Source organism: Drosophila bipectinata, chromosome 3R (assembly GCF_030179905.1).
Source record: "Drosophila bipectinata strain 14024-0381.07 chromosome 3R, DbipHiC1v2, whole genome shotgun sequence".
Taxonomy (NCBI): Eukaryota; Metazoa; Arthropoda; class Insecta; order Diptera; family Drosophilidae; genus Drosophila; species Drosophila bipectinata.
Genome location: NC_091739.1, coordinates 21727973 through 21744965, shown reverse-complemented (window position 1 = coordinate 21744965; position 16993 = coordinate 21727973). Strand labels below are relative to the sequence as shown.

General features: G+C 41.9%; 4 protein-coding genes across 5 annotated transcripts; 2 read left to right on the top strand and 2 right to left on the bottom strand.

The window, feature by feature from the left end:
- The first annotated feature begins 4416 nt into the window (after window positions 1-4416).
- On the top strand, window positions 4417-6335 carry atms (RNA polymerase II-associated factor 1-like protein antimeros). Its single transcript, XM_017237380.3, has 3 exons — window positions 4417-4598; window positions 4662-5628; window positions 5689-6335. Exons 1-3 carry the CDS (start codon window positions 4525-4527, stop codon window positions 6286-6288), a joined length of 1641 nt encoding a protein of 546 aa, XP_017092869.2. The 5' UTR covers window positions 4417-4524; the 3' UTR covers window positions 6289-6335.
- Window positions 6336-6398: 63 nt separating this feature from the next.
- LOC108122667 (zinc finger protein ZFP2) lies at window positions 6399-8537 on the bottom strand. 2 transcript variants are annotated; one of them, XM_070281318.1, is made up of 3 exons: window positions 7811-8537; window positions 7153-7759; window positions 6399-7089 (listed from the first exon to the last, which is right to left on the bottom strand). In XM_070281318.1, the coding sequence occupies exons 1-3, from the start codon at window positions 8261-8263 to the stop codon at window positions 6566-6568; spliced, it is 1584 nt and encodes a 527-aa protein (XP_070137419.1). In that variant the 5' UTR covers window positions 8264-8537; the 3' UTR covers window positions 6399-6565. The 2 variants fall into 2 exon arrangements, with proteins under 2 accessions (XP_070137419.1, XP_070137420.1); XM_070281319.1 differs by having other exon boundaries at window positions 7153-7741; window positions 7811-8536.
- Window positions 8538-10652: 2115 nt separating this feature from the next.
- Ccdc39 (Coiled-coil domain containing protein 39) lies at window positions 10653-15126 on the bottom strand. Its single transcript, XM_017237394.3, has 4 exons — window positions 14764-15126; window positions 14560-14707; window positions 11669-13477; window positions 10653-11583 (listed from the first exon to the last, which is right to left on the bottom strand). Exons 1-4 carry the CDS (start codon window positions 15013-15015, stop codon window positions 10868-10870), a joined length of 2925 nt encoding a protein of 974 aa, XP_017092883.2. The 5' UTR covers window positions 15016-15126; the 3' UTR covers window positions 10653-10867.
- Window positions 15127-16137: 1011 nt separating this feature from the next.
- On the top strand, window positions 16138-16848 carry LOC108122567 (uncharacterized). Its single transcript, XM_070280693.1, has 3 exons — window positions 16138-16185; window positions 16240-16557; window positions 16620-16848. The coding sequence occupies exons 1-3, from the start codon at window positions 16138-16140 to the stop codon at window positions 16779-16781; spliced, it is 528 nt and encodes a 175-aa protein (XP_070136794.1). The 3' UTR covers window positions 16782-16848.
- Window positions 16849-16993: the final 145 nt, after the last annotated feature.

The window sequence follows — 16993 nt, the reverse complement described above, 5'->3', positions numbered from 1 at the left end:
TTTTGGCATTAAAAATATAAAATACTTTCTACAAATAATTGACGTTGAGTCACTTTTACCTTTGAGAAAACCCTGATAAATTGTAATTATTTCCAATCAAAATAAATTTTCCAACTTTTAGTCCACTGACCCCATGATTGGAAACACGTTTTGTCTGATCGGCCGTTTGAACAATAACTAAGCGAGGGAATCTCACTTCGTATTATATTGTGCATAATTCAGAGAATTTCCAGATCGGGCGACGTCGCCGATGAACTGATGCTTCGACTGAACTCTGTAATTTCCCACAGACATTTCACAATATTTTATGCATACTAATAATTATATGGGTTGCATATGTATATTTAAGCCACGGTAAATCACTATTTTATTGAGGCAGTAGCACAATTGAAATCAATTTTAAAAAGACGCCCACCACAAACACAACAGTTCTTATTTATCACTCTATGGTTTATAGCTCCATATCCTATTAGTTCTACATAAATCAAGTTTTATAATTGTGTATTAAAATAAATGGCTTTCTAGTTTTTTTCGCGGAGCTGCCATATTTAAAACAATGATATAATAGTTTAAAAAATTTTCATTAATGAAGTCATAAAGGTTTCTTTGGAATATTTTCTTGTTAGCACTGAGTATATTATTAGCAGGATAATAAACTGATTAATACCTATAGATATTATTTTAGCCTTCACAATTTGTTATGGAAGTCTAGCCTAACTTTAAACCATAAAGGCCGTAAATGTGATAATTTTCAACAGATGTGTTAAATCTCTAGGACTTTCAGGACTTACTCATTCGATAGAAACTGGTATCCAGTCAGAAAGGCTTTCCTCCTATTCTTGTAATCATATTTCCGGCTGGGTATTTTATCACTCTGATAGGGGTATCTGAAGGTTAACTCCTTTTTGACTACCGATCGGTGTGAGCATTAAACGGATACTGAATTCATGACGGATCCGATCGCTCTTTTCACACTTCACTTAAAGTGCCAAAAACTCTAGTAGTTTCGACACACACACGCACAGCATGTCACCAACTGGCAGGCGGCATATGAGTATTGTATACTTATATATTAAGCAAATATAAATGTTAATAAACAGCGAATCAAAAAGAACTGGGAACCGCAAAATGCCAACTGGGTGAACCTGCGAAAAAGCCCGTTGTTGTTTGCAAAAGAAATTTAGCGCTTGTTGCAAAATGTAAACCGTTTTTCAAACTAAAGTCGCGCGCGCGACTCGACTCCATCCGGAATTGATATACCCGATTCGGGGATCCGAAATCTAAGATCAGAGATCGTGGATCGAATCGAAAGGCCCGAAGTATGAATCCAGTTTATGGGTTAGTAACGAGCATGGAAATTTTCACATCGGCACGCTGCGCATGCTCAATTGATTTGAAACTTTTTTTTGCTTTGCTTACTTTGGCTAATTTGATTGATCGGCAGTTCTGTGGGCCTCAGCTTTTTGGCTTAACTGGTTCGGTTTTGGCAGATGGCTTTCCTCGCCATCATGTGATGTATTGATTAAACAATAATTACTAATTGACAGTAATTATTATTTGTGAACAAAAAAACCAAAAACGTGACACGTTTGCTTTGGCTAAAAGAAAAATAAATATTATTTGACGCAGCTATTTAGTTTATAAACACTGCATGATTGTTTATCTTTAAATTATTTATTTACCATTCTCTACAATGCTACTGAGATGAATTCAAGTATATTTATTTCAGTTATTAAAATACAGATGGGAAATTCTAAACTATATCGTGCCTACGGAAGATAATTGGGAAGTTTCTTTATGTGGGGATGCACAATGTCCCAAGAAAACCTTAATTGTTTGTGTTAAAATATAATTTTCTTCTAAAAATAGCTTTGCTACCATATAAATTGCATTTAAATGCGAAAATGGGTTTTTCCCCTATATGGCCCACAGCGATGGCTATATTTTCTCCAATTCTCATCCGATTCTCAAGCGGAGTACCTTAAACGATTTCTAGATCGATTCTCCATCATTCTGCATAAAAATCCTGAGACAAAATATTTTTTAGTTTTTTTGTCCACTTTTCGTGATGAGATCCCTTGAAAATGGGGTCTCAAGCGGAGTACCTTAAACGATTTCTAGATCGATTCTCCATCATTCTGCATGAAAATCCTGAGACAAAATATTTTTTAGTTTTTTTGTCCATTTTTCGTGATGGGATCCCTTGAAAATGGGGTTTTCCCCTATAGGGCCCACAGCGATGGCTATATCTTCCCCAATTCTCATCCGATTCTCAAGCGGAGTACCTCAAACGATTTCTAGATCGATTCTCCACCATTTGGCATCAAAATCTTGAGACAAAATATTTTTTAGTTTTTTTGTCCATTTTTCGTGATGAGATCCCTTGAAAATGGGGTTTTCCCCTACATGGCCCACAGCGATGGCTATATCTTCCCCAATTCTCATCCGATTCTCAAGCGGAGTACCTCAAACGATTTCTAGATCGATTCTCCACCATTTGGCATCAAAATCTTGAGACAAAATATTTTTTAGTTTTTTTGTCCATTTTTCGTGATGAGATCCCTTGAAAATGGGGTTTTCCCCTACATGGCCCACAGCGATGGCTATATCTTCCCCAATTCTCATCCGATTCTCAAGCGGAGTACCTTAAACGATTTCTAGATCGATTCTCCACCATTCTGCATCAAAATCCTGAGACAAAATATTTTTTAGTTTTTTTGTCCATTTTTCGTGATGAGATCCCTTGAAAATGGGGTTTTCCCCTATAGGGCCCACAGCGATGGCTATATCTTCCCCAATTCTCATCCGATTCTCAAGCAGAGTACCTTAAACGATTTCTAGATCGATTCTCCACCATTCTGCATCAAAATCCTGAGACAAAATATTTTTTAGTTTTTTTGTCCATTTTTCGTGATGAGATCCCCTAAAAATGGGGTTTTCCCCTATAGGGCCCACAGCGATGGCTATATCTTTCCCAATTCTCATTTAATTTAAAATTTTCCCTGAAGTTTAAAAAACATCCCTGAAGATTTAACAAGAAAGAATTCTTTTATCTTAAAGCTTTCGATTTCTTTATATACCCTATACCCTAAAACAAAATACTTATACTTACTTTTAAAATTTAAATCCAATCCCTAAATCTATGCTCAACGATGACGAATTCGCTGTTGATCTCAATTGATTTCTTAATTTATTTTCTTTCTATGCTACGCGATCAATCAACAAGCCAATGCTAATTTCTTGTGACGATTATTTTGCCAAGTCGTCTGGGCGTTAATACCAGATGCAAATAAATTTCAGAAAATCGCAAAAAATCTTCTTTTTACCTTGTATTTGTTGCTTTTAACCTTGTTATTGAACCCGACGCCTGAATGTTGCTGCAGAAAGGGGGGGATCTTTCGCAGCGTCCAACTAAGTGATACCCATTAAACACATGCCACAACAAAACAGGTGACAATCATATTTTTTTCCACAAGAAAATAAATATTATTTGCCGCTAATTCAATTTATTGTGTTTTGTGGTTGTTTGAATTTACGATTTGTGGTTCCCGCCTTATTTACTTTGGACATTTCACATGTCATTATGGTTGGCATCTTTGTCCAGATCGGATTCCTTAGGCTTTTTCACCCTCTTTTGTTTTTTTCGGTGTACCTTAGAGCTTTTACCTACAGCCCCCGGATGTGGAAGTGGGAAATGGCTATACCATTTTCGCATAGATGCTCTCTTGGACTCCTTCTCGTAACATTTGTTGGGAATTATGTAATTGGGGTTTCTAATGAAGGTCTTTTGGCGACGGCGGCACCTTTTCTTCTTGCCATGTTTTTGGGTGGTATCTTTTAATTTTTCGTCGCTTGGAGTTTCTTTATTAGATGGACTTTCAGTTTGTGTCGTAGATTTCTCGACTGAATTCGTTGAAACCGAGTCAGTGGAGTCCTGAGGTGGTGGTCCTGTGGATGTAGAAAGGGAACTCGCCACCCATAACGTTATTAAAACAAACACTATGCGGTTAGTTGACAAGCATCCCATGACTACAAAAAAAAAACGATCAATTGTCACAGTTCTTTAAATTTTATGAAGCACAATTAGTCACAGATACGCTAAAAAAAAGTATTTTAGTTAAATAATTAACAAATATTTTAACATAATGACATTTCTTTAAAAAATCCTTTTTTTTCTTCAGTTTTTGAATATAATTTCAAATATCTTTAATCTTATTGAGCTTTTAAATAGAGTTAGGTTTAGAAAATAAATACCTCACATTTCTTTTATATTCTTTAATAATTAGTTAACAAGCAGCTTAAATTAATTTAAAGCATTACGAATTCAAAACTCTGCGACAAATCCGATGTTATCACCTGCATTGGTTTGTGTCTTGGATTCGATAACAATTCAGAATCGATAACATTTTTATAGCAAGTCTTTTTCAACACTAAAACGCATGCCAAGTTTGATAGAAAAAGGCAAAACAATTTTCGTGTAGATGTTTTAACTGGTTCAGAAAGGATAAAATATAGAAAACAAACATGCCGCCTACTATTAACAATTCGACGAGCAACAGTGCCGCAGATAAAAGACCACAGCGCCAAACAGAGCGCAAGTAAGTAGCCAACAATCGAAAAGTATGGGAAGAAAGCCAAAGCCGCAATCTATTTACTTGCAGATCGGAGATAATTTGCCGCGTCAAGTACGGAAACAACTTGCCGGATATTCCCTTTGATCTTAAGTTCCTGCAGTATCCGTTCGATAGCCATCGTTTTGTCCAGTATAATCCCACATCGTTGGAGCGCAACTTCAAGTACGATGTGCTCACAGAGCACGACCTGGGGGTGACGGTGGACCTCATCAATAGGGAGCTGTACCAGGCTGATTCGATGACACTCCTAGATCCCGCCGATGAAAAGCTCCTCGAAGAAGAGACCCTTACTCCAACCGACTCTGTGCGTTCACGCCAGCACTCGAGAACCGTTTCGTGGTTGCGAAAATCCGAGTACATCTCCACCGAACAGACGCGCTTCCAGCCTCAGAACCTGGAGAACATCGAAGCCAAGGTGGGCTACAACGTTAAAAAGTCGCTGCGTGAGGAGACCCTTTACCTCGATCGCGATGCCCAGATCAAGGCCATCGAGAAAACGTTCAGCGACACCAAGAGCGAAATCACCAAGCATTACTCCAAGCCGAATGTGGTGCCCGTCGAGGTGCTGCCCATCTTCCCGGACTTTGTCAACTGGAAGTACCCGTGCGCCCAGGTTATATTCGACAGCGATCCGGCTCCGGTAGGCAAGAACGTGCCCGCCCAGTTAGAGGAAATGTCGCAGGCCATGATTCGGGGTGTGATGGACGAAAGCGGCGAACAGTTTGTCGCCTACTTCCTGCCTACAGAGCAAACGCTCGAGAAACGCCGCGCCGACTTTGTAGCCGGAGAGCTATACAAGGAAGAGGAGGAGTACGAGTACAAGATAGCACGAGAGTACAACTGGAACGTCAAGACCAAGGCCTCGAAGGGCTACGAGGAGAACTACTTCTTCGTGATGCGGCCCGACGGAATTTACTACAACGAACTGGAGACTCGTGTGCGTCTAAACAAGCGGCGTGTCAAGGTCGGCCAGCAACCCAACAATACCAAGCTGGTGAGTTCAAATGTTATTCGAAAAATTCACCAATTTTCTACCTACTCTTTAATCTTCCAGGTGGTCAAACATCGTCCGTTGGACGGCATGGAGCATCGCATGCAACGCTACCGCGAACGTCAATTGGAAGTTCCTGGCGAGGAAGAGGAGGAGGAAGTAGACGAAGAGCTGGAAGAAACGATAGAGGAACAGATTCAAGCCCCTGGGGAGACAGAAAAGAAGGACGAGCAGGTTCCGGAGAGTGCCAAGTCGGCAGAAGGAGGCGACTCACCTGCTCAAGCTGCTCGCGATCGGCAGTCGCGCTCCCGTACTCGCAGTCGCAGCGGTTCCAGTTCTGGGTCGGCCAGTGGTTCCCGCTCAAGGTCGCGCAGTCGCAGCGGTTCCAGCTCCGGATCTGCCAGTGGCTCGCGTTCACGCACAAACTCTCCGGCCGGATCCCAAAAGTCGGTCGCAGCCTCAAATAAGTCTAGGTCGAGATCCAAATCCAAATCTAAATCGGGCTCACGTTCCCGAACCCCATCCAGATCGCGGTCTCGTTCCCACTCCCGTTCCAAGTCCGGATCCCGTTCCCGATCCGGCTCCCGTTCACCCACGAGGTCGCGCAGTGGATCAGGAAGCGGCTCCGGATCGAGTTCTGGTAGTGGGTCTGACGAAGATTAAACAATTTCAAATGATAGAATTTCACAATAAAACGCATTGTATTTTAACCAATTTGGGTTTTAAAGTTACCGACTAGGAGTTACCCTAACATCGATTTTCATTGAGGCTATTTCCTAATTTCAATTATAAATATTTAGTTTATGGAAGAGATAACAATTCATATCATGCTTGGCAGGATGCTTTGGATGTTGCCCTTTTTCTGTGGGACTGGATTTCTATAGGCCTTGGATTAAAAACGAGGAGTAACATAAAGAATTTGATTAGGTATTCGTCCTAGCTACGTAGCGTCCATCAGAAAGCGCTGAAAAACCTCGCCATCGGAACAGGGTGCGTCAGACGGCTGCTGAGGCGTATAAAGTTTCAGGTTCTGGAGCTGCTGCAGTGGGGAAATGGTTCCATTGTATGGCACCACCACTACGGCTGGCTCTAAGGACACAAGCTGCGCCTGGGATTGCACATCCGATGCCACATTGCAGATGCCCAGCTTCTGGCACTGCTCCACCACAATGTCGTCAATGGTCTGTGAGTACTTGGCCTCCTGTTCCGGATCGAACATCGAGCTGGCGTTGATGGTGGCTATCTCCACGCTGGCAGGCGAGGGCTGAGTGGGCGTATCGCTGCCCTCCAGGAAGGCGTTGATCAGCTGCTCCGGGGTCTGGGCCTCTTCGGTGGGACAGCGATGAGTCCGCTGGCTGACCTTGTATCTGAACGTCTTGTGGCAGAGATCACACTTGTAGGGCATAACGCCAGTGTGGATGCGGGTGTGGACTAGGAAAGACACTCGCTGACGGAAGCACTTACCTGTAAGCGAAATATGATTATTCTAGGTAATGAAGAGGAAGATCTTGAAAGATAGACACTCACCGCACACTTCACACTTGAAAGGCTTCTCCCCGCTGTGGATCCTCTGGTGGTTGTGGAGCGTAGATAGCTCCTTGAAGGCCCTTCCACAGACAATGCAGACGTGTGGTTTCACTTCGCTATGATAAAGCAAATGCTTGTGGTACGACTGCTGGAAGGTGAAGGTCCTGGCGCATATCTCGCACGTGTATGGCATCTCGCCGGTGTGGAGCCGCTTGTGCTTCTTCAAAAAGTACTTGGTAGTAAAGGACTTGCTGCACACATCGCACTCCCACAGTTTCGGTGTGGCATTATTGGTTTCCGGCGACTCCGGGGACTGCTGGAGCATACTAAGGGCAACACTCAAGGCATACGGTTGGGTGCTGGAGACGGTGCTTATGGTGCTGTTGGTAGTAGTCGGCGTCTCCGTGTGCCGGATGCGATCGCAAATGCTAACCTTGGATGCTGGACTGACAGAGGTAATAGAGGTGACAGTGGGGCTTGGGCCGGAGCAGGTCAAGCCCATGGTGTGGACCACCTTCAGGTGGATTCTAAGAGAGCCCTTCATGCGAAAAGTCTTCGAGCAGAGGTGGCACTTGTACGGCTCCTGTCCCTGAGTTACCGACAAATTCTTAAGATTTAATAGTTTTGGCAAAAGATTTAACTTTTATGATTTAACTACCTCGTTCTGTTGGGTTGGACTCCCTTGCTGCTCTGAGTCCGCATTCTCGTGAACCAAACGGAAGTGCATGTCCCTTAGTTCGTTGTTCCTGAAGGTGAACTCGCAAACGTCGCAGCTGGCAGGGGGAGTCGCTGTGTCAGATGGGTAGGGAGGCTCCACAGGTTTGGCCTTCGCTCGTTTCCCCCTTCTCTTAGGGGTTGCTCCCAGAATCGTATTGGGAGACGTCGTTGCCACTGGCATATGGTCATTGGTGGGGGAATCATTTCTCATGAGACTGGTGTGGGAGAACAGGTGGATGGTGAGCTTGTCGAGGCCCAGGAACAACTCCTTGCAGTTGGCGAAAGGGCAGGCCAAGGGTCCATTGGCTGCCTTGATCAGGCGCCGCTGCAGTGCATCGATGCTGCCGAAGCTGGGCACCGCGCACAGCGGACACAGCACTGAAGTGGAACACATTGGGTCACCAGCGATGCGAATCTTATGCAAATCCCTGAAAAGACCTTTTAATTTAACCGTATTTTCCTGTTTTTTGGTCGTTTAAAATATTTTCAGGAGTCCATTCCCAGACACATCACACAGCCCGAACTTTCCGCTTTCAGAATTTTCTAAAAATACCAGCCAGTGAAAATTTTTTTGTAAAAATTTTCAGGCCCAACGCTTGGAGATCTCGGCAGCGATGCCAGCTAAACGAAATAATGAAAAATAATGAAATGCCCGGCGGTGATCGCCGAAACGAAGGAAAGATTTTCGAAAATTCTCGCAGCGTCGAAAAAAGCCCATCTCTCCACCATGGCACTCTCTCTTTTCTCCGATCTCTAGGTAGTACCTCATTTCGAAATATAGCTCTGAACACGAGAACACATATCTAGACATATTTGGCCGATATATTGCGCTGTGGCGGCCTATAGCCTTTGTTCTAGTCTTTGTAACACGAAAAATAGAGGGGCAATCTGTGCATGATATATGCGATTTGTCAGACTTACTTGAAAGCCAGCGGTCATCTATCATTGCAGATATGTGTCTGACACTATTATATTTTTTTTTGGTTATCTAATTTTTATTTCATTTTAACTCATAACCAGTACAATATTTAACTATTCTATCTCAAATCATGGAAATCTTTTAATGCTAAGTTATTCGGTTTTTAAATTAAGTAAGCGATTATGGTTTCTCCATCCTTTAGAGCTGAGGTATCGACAATTCTTTTAATCTGGTTCTTTAGGTCCCACGTCTACTTGTTCTCGATCACCTCGTCCAGCTGGTGGTCTTGGTCCTTGTAGCTCTGGCTTGCTATCAGAGCTCTCTTGGCCAGATCGGAGCACTCGATCTCGTTGAGCTGTATATCTCAGGAAGAAGATGAGTTTATTAAGCTATTGAATACTTTATTTTATAAGCGGATAATCTATTCAATGTAAGGATATTTATTGCCTGTACTTTGGTCTTTTAATAAAAAAATACCAAACATTTTTTGACCACTCTTCGTGTAATAATTTTTATAACTAAACAAACGAAAACCTCATAAATTCATAATGAAATGGAATTAATGGAGCATAAAATTACATATACATATTATACTTTAGGCAGTATATTATTTATATATTATACTTCCAGTCCAGTGGTTTCTACATAAATGAAAATCGATTGAATAAAAGAATAGTGATTCTAATTAATTTCAAACAGTGATTATTTTAGTTTGGTTTGCATTATAGATGACCAAAGTTTTTGGCTACCCGAATATGCGAACTTTTTTGATTATTTTTGGAGTCCTTGGATTGACTATTCTAAACGTATGTTTCCTTTTTAATTGAATTCAGTATTATTATTTCAAAACTAATTTTTAGGATGGCACTGTTCTGCGCTTTTCAAACTATGAGTGCCAAAGCTACAACAAATCTATGTAAATCGTAAACAATTGCCGCCTCAAGGCTGTAAGTCGAGACAGGATTGAACTTCATTATAATGGAACCCTTCTTCATCCGGCACATAAAGTGATAGTTCACCTCAAGGTTTTTAAAAGAGAGAGTGGTTACAAGCCCTGGTTACTTGAAACTACGGTTGATGCATGCCGTTTTTTACGAAGGACTTACGATCCATTCTTAAAGCTCCTTTACAGAACTGTTCAGGAGTTCACTAATATGAACCACACTTGTCCATATGAGGTAAGTCCGAACCCTTATATCTGAGATTAATTTCAGTTTGAAACATTCCTAAGCAGGGTGAACAAATTGTAAAAGGATATTATGTTAAGCCAGAGTTAATTATCCTTCCCTTTCCAACTGGAACATATATGTTAGCAATGAGATGGTTTTTTAATCAAAAGCATCAACTGGATACGAATCTAACCTACGAGATTATCGAAGATTTAATAAAATCATGAAAGAAACATACAAAATATAAAACACATGTCCAACAAGCTTTAAAAATTACCCATAGATGAAAAAATATAATGAAATAAAAACTCCACTCAGGCTCTGTGGTTTCTTTAAACTCCTTAATTTCAGAGAGAAATGTATTTTATTTTTAAATATTTATTTAATGTGAATAGAATACATAGTCAATAAGATTTGGGTGTCTTGCTTAAATCTTAAAATGTTTATAATTATTATATCATGATTCTTTTGAATGAAAATAAGATTAAATTGAGCTTAACTACTTTTCTATTATCATAAAATGAAAATAATTTAATTAAAATCACAACTAACTCAATGAAAGAACAAAAAACTTTAGTTTCTGCTGAAAAAGTCGTCATTTCTCGTTTTAAAAGAGTACCCTCTAGCCGGCTATCCTGAAACATCAACCCAGCCCCACCACAAAGGCCAAAACTCTCGGATGTAGTCCGATTCGATTTTTGGTGAGCTATTTTTATTACCACCGGCGCTCTCTTGTTTTGGCCAGCTTTGCCAACGCATCCCAATTGCTGTTCTGTTTAGTTGGCCAATTTGTAAACAGTGCGATGACCAAGCACGTGAAGCTCGAAGGAAAATATATATCATTATGGGATCGAGATCATAAACCAAGTACAAACAATAAAAATAAAGGCAACAAGCGAACTAACTAAAACTACTTCTTTGACTTCCTTTTTTCTGGTGGTTTTTTCATTTCGGGCAACTCGAGCGATACGATGCTAATGCCGGAAAGGGACGTAGTGGAGCTATCGTCTCTCATGGAGGGGGTGGATAACTCCGAGGCCGTAGACCTAGCACTGGTGGGTGCGCCCAGGAAGGTCTTCCCCTTGGCACTGATGTAGGAGCCAGCATCCTGCATCTCAGAGGACTTTTCGGAGGAGCTCCAAGACACGCAGCTACGAGTGCGTTTCAAGTGGGTCGGCATTTTGATGCCCTTGCGGAGGAGGTAGTGCATGATCTCCGTGCCGTTCTCGTCACTGTTGGCCAGATCGGTGATCATGTTGAGGGCCTTATTGTTGCGGGACTCCAGCTCCTGCAGGCTGATCTCCCGCTCAAAGGCGGCCAGGTATTCTTCGCTAAATGGCCGGGCCCGTATCTCTCGGAGTTGCATTCGAATCTCACGCTGTGCCCGGTCCAGCTTTAGTCGCTGCTCGTCCAAATCTCGCTCGATCTTCTCCAGGGTCTCGGCATTCTGCGCTCGCTGGACGCGTGCCTTCTCCAACCGATTGATCAAGTCGGTCTCCTCCGCCCTCTGGGCCTCATGCTTTTGGTCGTAGTGCTGGGCCTTACAGCGCAGCACCTTCAGCTTCTCTAGGTCGCGACAGTAGGAGGCCTCCAGCTCCTTAAGCTCAATCTCGGCACGCTCGCGATCTGAAAGTTTTTAATCAAGAAAGCGATTATGGTTTCTCCTTTAAATACCCGGAATGTATCTAAAACCTAAATATGAGCAACTCACCTTTGGAATTGTCATCCGCTGATGTGAAAGTTTTGCGGTAATTGTCGTTGGACTGGTCGAACTGGTGTAGAGTATTCTCCAGGGCCACCACCTCCTTCTCGGCCTTTAGAACCTTCTTGTTGAGCTCGTCGCCCTCATCGGCCAGCATCTGGCGCTCCTGGGCACTCGCCACCTTCAGCTGGGTACTGGTCATTATGGTGCCATCCTCGTTCTTGCCCAGCAGCTGGGATGTTAGCTCGAACCTAGACTGCATTGCCTCGATATGTTTCTTCCGCTCGCCAAGATCTGCCCGGAGGGTGCTCAGCTCCTCGTTGAGGTGTTTCCTCTTCAGCAGGAGCACATCCTCCTGGCTTCGCAGCTCCACGGTGCGGTCCTTGATGGCCCGTCTGAAGGCAAGACGATGCTGATCCAGGTCATAGGTGCCCTGCTCGCAGCCCCCGATTCCCACCTCCATGTCGTTGCAGCGCATCTTCACCATATTCAGATCGACGATCAGCTCCGAGTTCTCGTAGCGGTTCTGGCGCAGTCTCTTCACCGTGCCCTCACAGTAGACCTGAGCTTCCTTGATCTTGAACCTGACCATTTCCAGGTCCTTCTCGTCGGCATTGTACTGTACCACAAGGTTGTTCATGTTGTGGTTGAGCTTTTTGTTCTGGGCCTCGGTGGTGGCTATCAGGCGGGTAAGCTTCTCGAACTCCATCTCGAGGTTGCTTAGCTTGGCCAGGTTTTGTGCCTCCAGTTCGGGGTCTTCGTTCTGGCCCTTCATCTCGGCGTACTTGCGCTCCGCCTCCAGATACTTAAAGGACAAGCTGTAATGGATCTCGGTCTGTCGTTGGAGTTCATGGTAGATGGCTTTTTGGCCGCGTTTGACGGCAGCCAGATTGGAGACCAAGGAGTCGTTCTGAACGAGAAGAATCTTATGCTCGTCGGTCAACTCCTCCACCTGCCGCTGGGTGCGGTACAGCAACTCGTTGACCTTCTCTTGCTCCTTGTCGAGGGCCTTCAGGGCCTCATCCTCGGCACTAATCATGTCCTCCAGGATGCGCAGCCGCTGATCCGCATTCAGCGCTTTGTTTTGGATCGCCTCAAGTCGGGCATTCACTTTCTCCATCACAGACTCAAAGTTATTAAGCTCCTGGATCTTCTTGTCGCGCAACTTGGTCTGGGCCTTGTTCTCCACACGCTGCAAGTGCACCTGGTTTGAAAGGTTCTCCAGTTCCTTTCGCAAGCCATCGATCTCCCGATCTTTTAGAGCTGCGGCATCTACAATCCTTTGAATCTGGTTCTTCAGGTCCGACGTCTCCTCATTCAGGATCTCAATGCTCATCTCCACCTGACGATTGTTCTCGATCACCTCGTCCAGCTGGCGGTCTTGGTCCTTGTAGCTCTGGCTCGCTATCAGAGCTCTCTTGGCCAGATCGGAGCACTCGATCTCGTTGAGCTGGATATCGGATTCGCGTTGGGTCATCTGATTGACGGCGCTCTTCCAAGTATCCACCATCTGTCGCCGCTCCACATGGGCGGCCCGGTAGAGGGTTGCGGTACGCTCCAGATTTTTCTCGAGCGTGGTCTGCTCATCGTAGAGCATCACTACCTGTTTGCGCCGCTTGTCGATCTCCGCCTGAAGGAGTTGGCGCTTGGTATTCAGCTCCCTGGCTTTCTGCTGATCGTCCAGGTAGTACTTCTCAATCAGCTGGTAGCCCTTGTTGCCGTCCTCCATTGCCTCGGTCCACTCCACCAGGGTGGTCTTGGCCGACTTGATGCGCTTGGTAAGCTCATCGATCTCGCGCTTGTTCTGGCATATTTTTCCTGAAAGTAGGTGAGTCTATTAGGTTATTGAATACTTCATTTTCTAAGTGGATTATCTATACCCTGTTCGTTTTTCTTTTAATAAAATAAAACTCTTAAAATAAAAAAGTTGTGGAGCACTCTTCCTGTTGTCATTTTCATAACTAACGCAAATGAAAACTTTATAAACTCATAATAAACTGGATTTGATGGAGCATAAAATGGCATCTATTAATATTAGGCAATTCCAGTCTGGTGGTTTCTACATAATTGAAAATCGATTGAATAAAGGGATAGTGGTTCTAATTAACTTGAAACAGTCTAGCGCTTATTTTAGTTAAGTTTAGATCCAAAGTTTTTGGGCTACCCGAATATGAAAACCTATTTGATGATTTTGGGAGTCCTTGGACTTACTTTACTAAACGTATGTATGTGTTTTGTATTGAAATTAAGTATTATTATTTCAAAATTAATTTTCAGGATGGCATTGTCCTTCGCTTCTCAAACTTTGAGTGCCAAAGCTACAACAAATCAATGTACATCGTAAACAATTGCCGCCTCAAGGCTGTAAGTCGAGACAGGATTGAACTTCATTATAATGGAACCCTTATTTATCCGGCACATAAAGTGATAGTTCACCTTAAGGTTTTTAAAAGAGAGAGTGGTTACAAGCCCTGGTTACTTGAAACTACGGTTGATGCATGCCGTTTTTTACGAAGGACTTACGATCCATTCGTAAAGCTTGTTTACAGAACTGTTCAGGAATTCACTAATATGAACCACTCATGTCCCTATGAGGTAAGTCTTAAACTATTAATATAAGATTATTTTCAGTTTCAATCATTCCTGAGCAGGGTGAACAAATTGTAAAAGGATTCTATGTTAAGCCCGAGCTAATTGTTCTTCCCTTTCCTACTGGAACCTACATGATATCTCTGAGATGGTTTTTTAATCAAAGGCATCAACTCGATACGAATATTACTTTCGAGATTATCGAGGATTTAATAAAATCATCGAAGAAAAACGCAAAAATACAAAATATATACACATTTCCAACAAGCTAAAAAAATATAATAAAATAAATGGACTTAAACTCCACTCACGCTCTGTGGTTTCAGCAAACTCTTTGAACTCCTCCAGCTCCTTCTGGTTCTTTCGCAGATCCTCCTTGATTTTATTACGCTCCAAAATTACCAATTGCACTTTATGAGCCTCCTTGATGACGTCATCCTTCATGGAGCCATACAGGGTCTGAGGGTTGGGGCGTACTAAAAATCGATGAAAGGATACAATCTGGAAACACTTACCATATTCTGCTGGATAGTGCCCTCAATGTTCCGGGTATGCCGCTCGACCGCCTTCTCGCGCTCATCCAGCGAGTTCATGTGCTGCTGCGCCTCCAGCTTCAGAGCACGGAGCCTGGTCAGCTCCTTCAGAATGGCCAGGTTCTCGGCGTTGGCCATCGGGATGTCCGCGTCCACCGCCCACCCCATGGATGCCATCGCGTTCATCTTGTGGTCGTGCAGCGAGGCCCGCTTCATGTCGTCGGTGCGGTTCATCTTGGAGCCCGATGTCTAGGCCGGATTGAATAAGTTTTCCTCAGAATTTTCCAGGCTGTGTTTTCCGGACTAGGTGTGCGAGTAATGAACAAAATTTTTTTTGTAGTAATACTTTTGTTTTCCGTTTCAATGGCAACCACGTTTGGAGAATAACAGTCTAAACATTGGAGAAAACGGAATAGTTACGCCATGGAAATCAATAGCCCACTATAACAAGATTCTTTCTGTATTAATTATATTACCATGTATACAATAATATTTTACTTTCAAGTAAATTAGTCAAAAATCATAAAAAGTCCAAGAAATTTTGTATTAAAGAACCAGAAGTAAAAAAGAAAATCTAAACAGTCCTACATGAAAAATGGGTTTTAAAAATGACCTTCGAAATTTCTTAAAATTTTTAATAGAATTTCTTAGACCTAAGAAGACCTTAGAGTCTAAGGCTTAGACCTTTCTTAGAATCTACTTTTTTCAGTTATACTTGAAATCTCTCTTCCAATTTAATTAAAATATTTTCATTCTAGTCATCATAGTTTTTATGCAAAACTAATAATGTTATAAACTAAATCCAAACTTTACTGATTATTAATTAGGGTAGACTTATTTGCCCAAAAAAACATGTTTTAATAAACTCATATTAAAATATACCCCATATAAAACAGTTATTGATTGTAAAATTCTTTTTTAATTATCTCTCACATAGGGTGTTATGCTTAGTTGCTACCCAAACACTTCCGGGTTATTTTATATTTAAAAAACATAAAATACAGTTTTACAGTAGACTCTGTTGTTAAAATTGTCATTGAAATGAATTTCAATCAAAATCTACTTAAAATTGTATTAAGTATAATTAAAATTGCTTAAAAAATACACGCTAAAAAAAGAATATTTTTAATAATTAAGGTTGGATAAGGGGATAAATAATGGATAAAGGTTTTAGTCCATCAACCATATCCCAATGGAACTACAATAGGTACGACCCACGATTCTAAAATATTGTTTTTTAATTAGCTCACATGCAATTTGCATCACCGCAGTGTTTAGTCTTTATTTTATATTTAAATGGCTTGCACATGGCTCTAATTTAGTAGCTTTTGAAATATCTAAGACTACATTTTTAATATGAATTTTTCAGTGATATTATTATTGCTCCTGGGTTTAACTATAGTGGTATGTATACATATATTAATCTAGTGCTTTTTCAATAATCAATTCTCTTCTTAGGAGGCAGTCTCCATGAAGTTCACCAACTTGGTCTGTGAAAGCTACAACCAGTCTTGGTTTGTTTTCCACAACTGTCGTCTTAAAGCTGTACGACGAGACAGGATCGTTCTCAATATAAATGGGACCCTTCTTTACCCTGCCCAAGTTATCCATGTTCACGGGAAGCTTTTCAAAAGAGCTAATGGGTACAAGCCGTGGCTAATTGACGTTAAACTTGATGTGTGTCGTTTTGTGAAAAGGAATTACAATCCTGTCGCCAAAATGATTTACAATTTGTTCAAAAAGTTTACCAATATAAATCATACATGTCCTTTTGAGGTGAGCATTATCATGGATTGTATGGTTGAACTAAGGAATATTTTTTATATCCTGATTCGCAGGGACCTCAAATTATTAAAGGATTTTATCTGAAGCCCGAGCTTTTAGGACTGCCCTTTCCGACTGGCGATTACTTGCTATCCTTACGATGGTTGTATGACTACAAGCTCCAATATGATACAAATGCCAGTTTCGAGTTTATTGAGGATCTTATAAGTGCCTAAGATAGGGTTCTGTAAAAAATACCTACTATGTTTCCTCCCCACCCCACCACCAAAAAATTAAGTAAAATTCATTTCATTTGTCATATATTCTTTTTTTATTTGCTTGCTTCTTGGTTGGTTTGTTCAACCTTCTTGTCGTTATCGTAGAGCAATTGTTTTTTTTTGTTAATGTAACTACATAAGTATTATGTAATGTTAATTTTATCTGATAA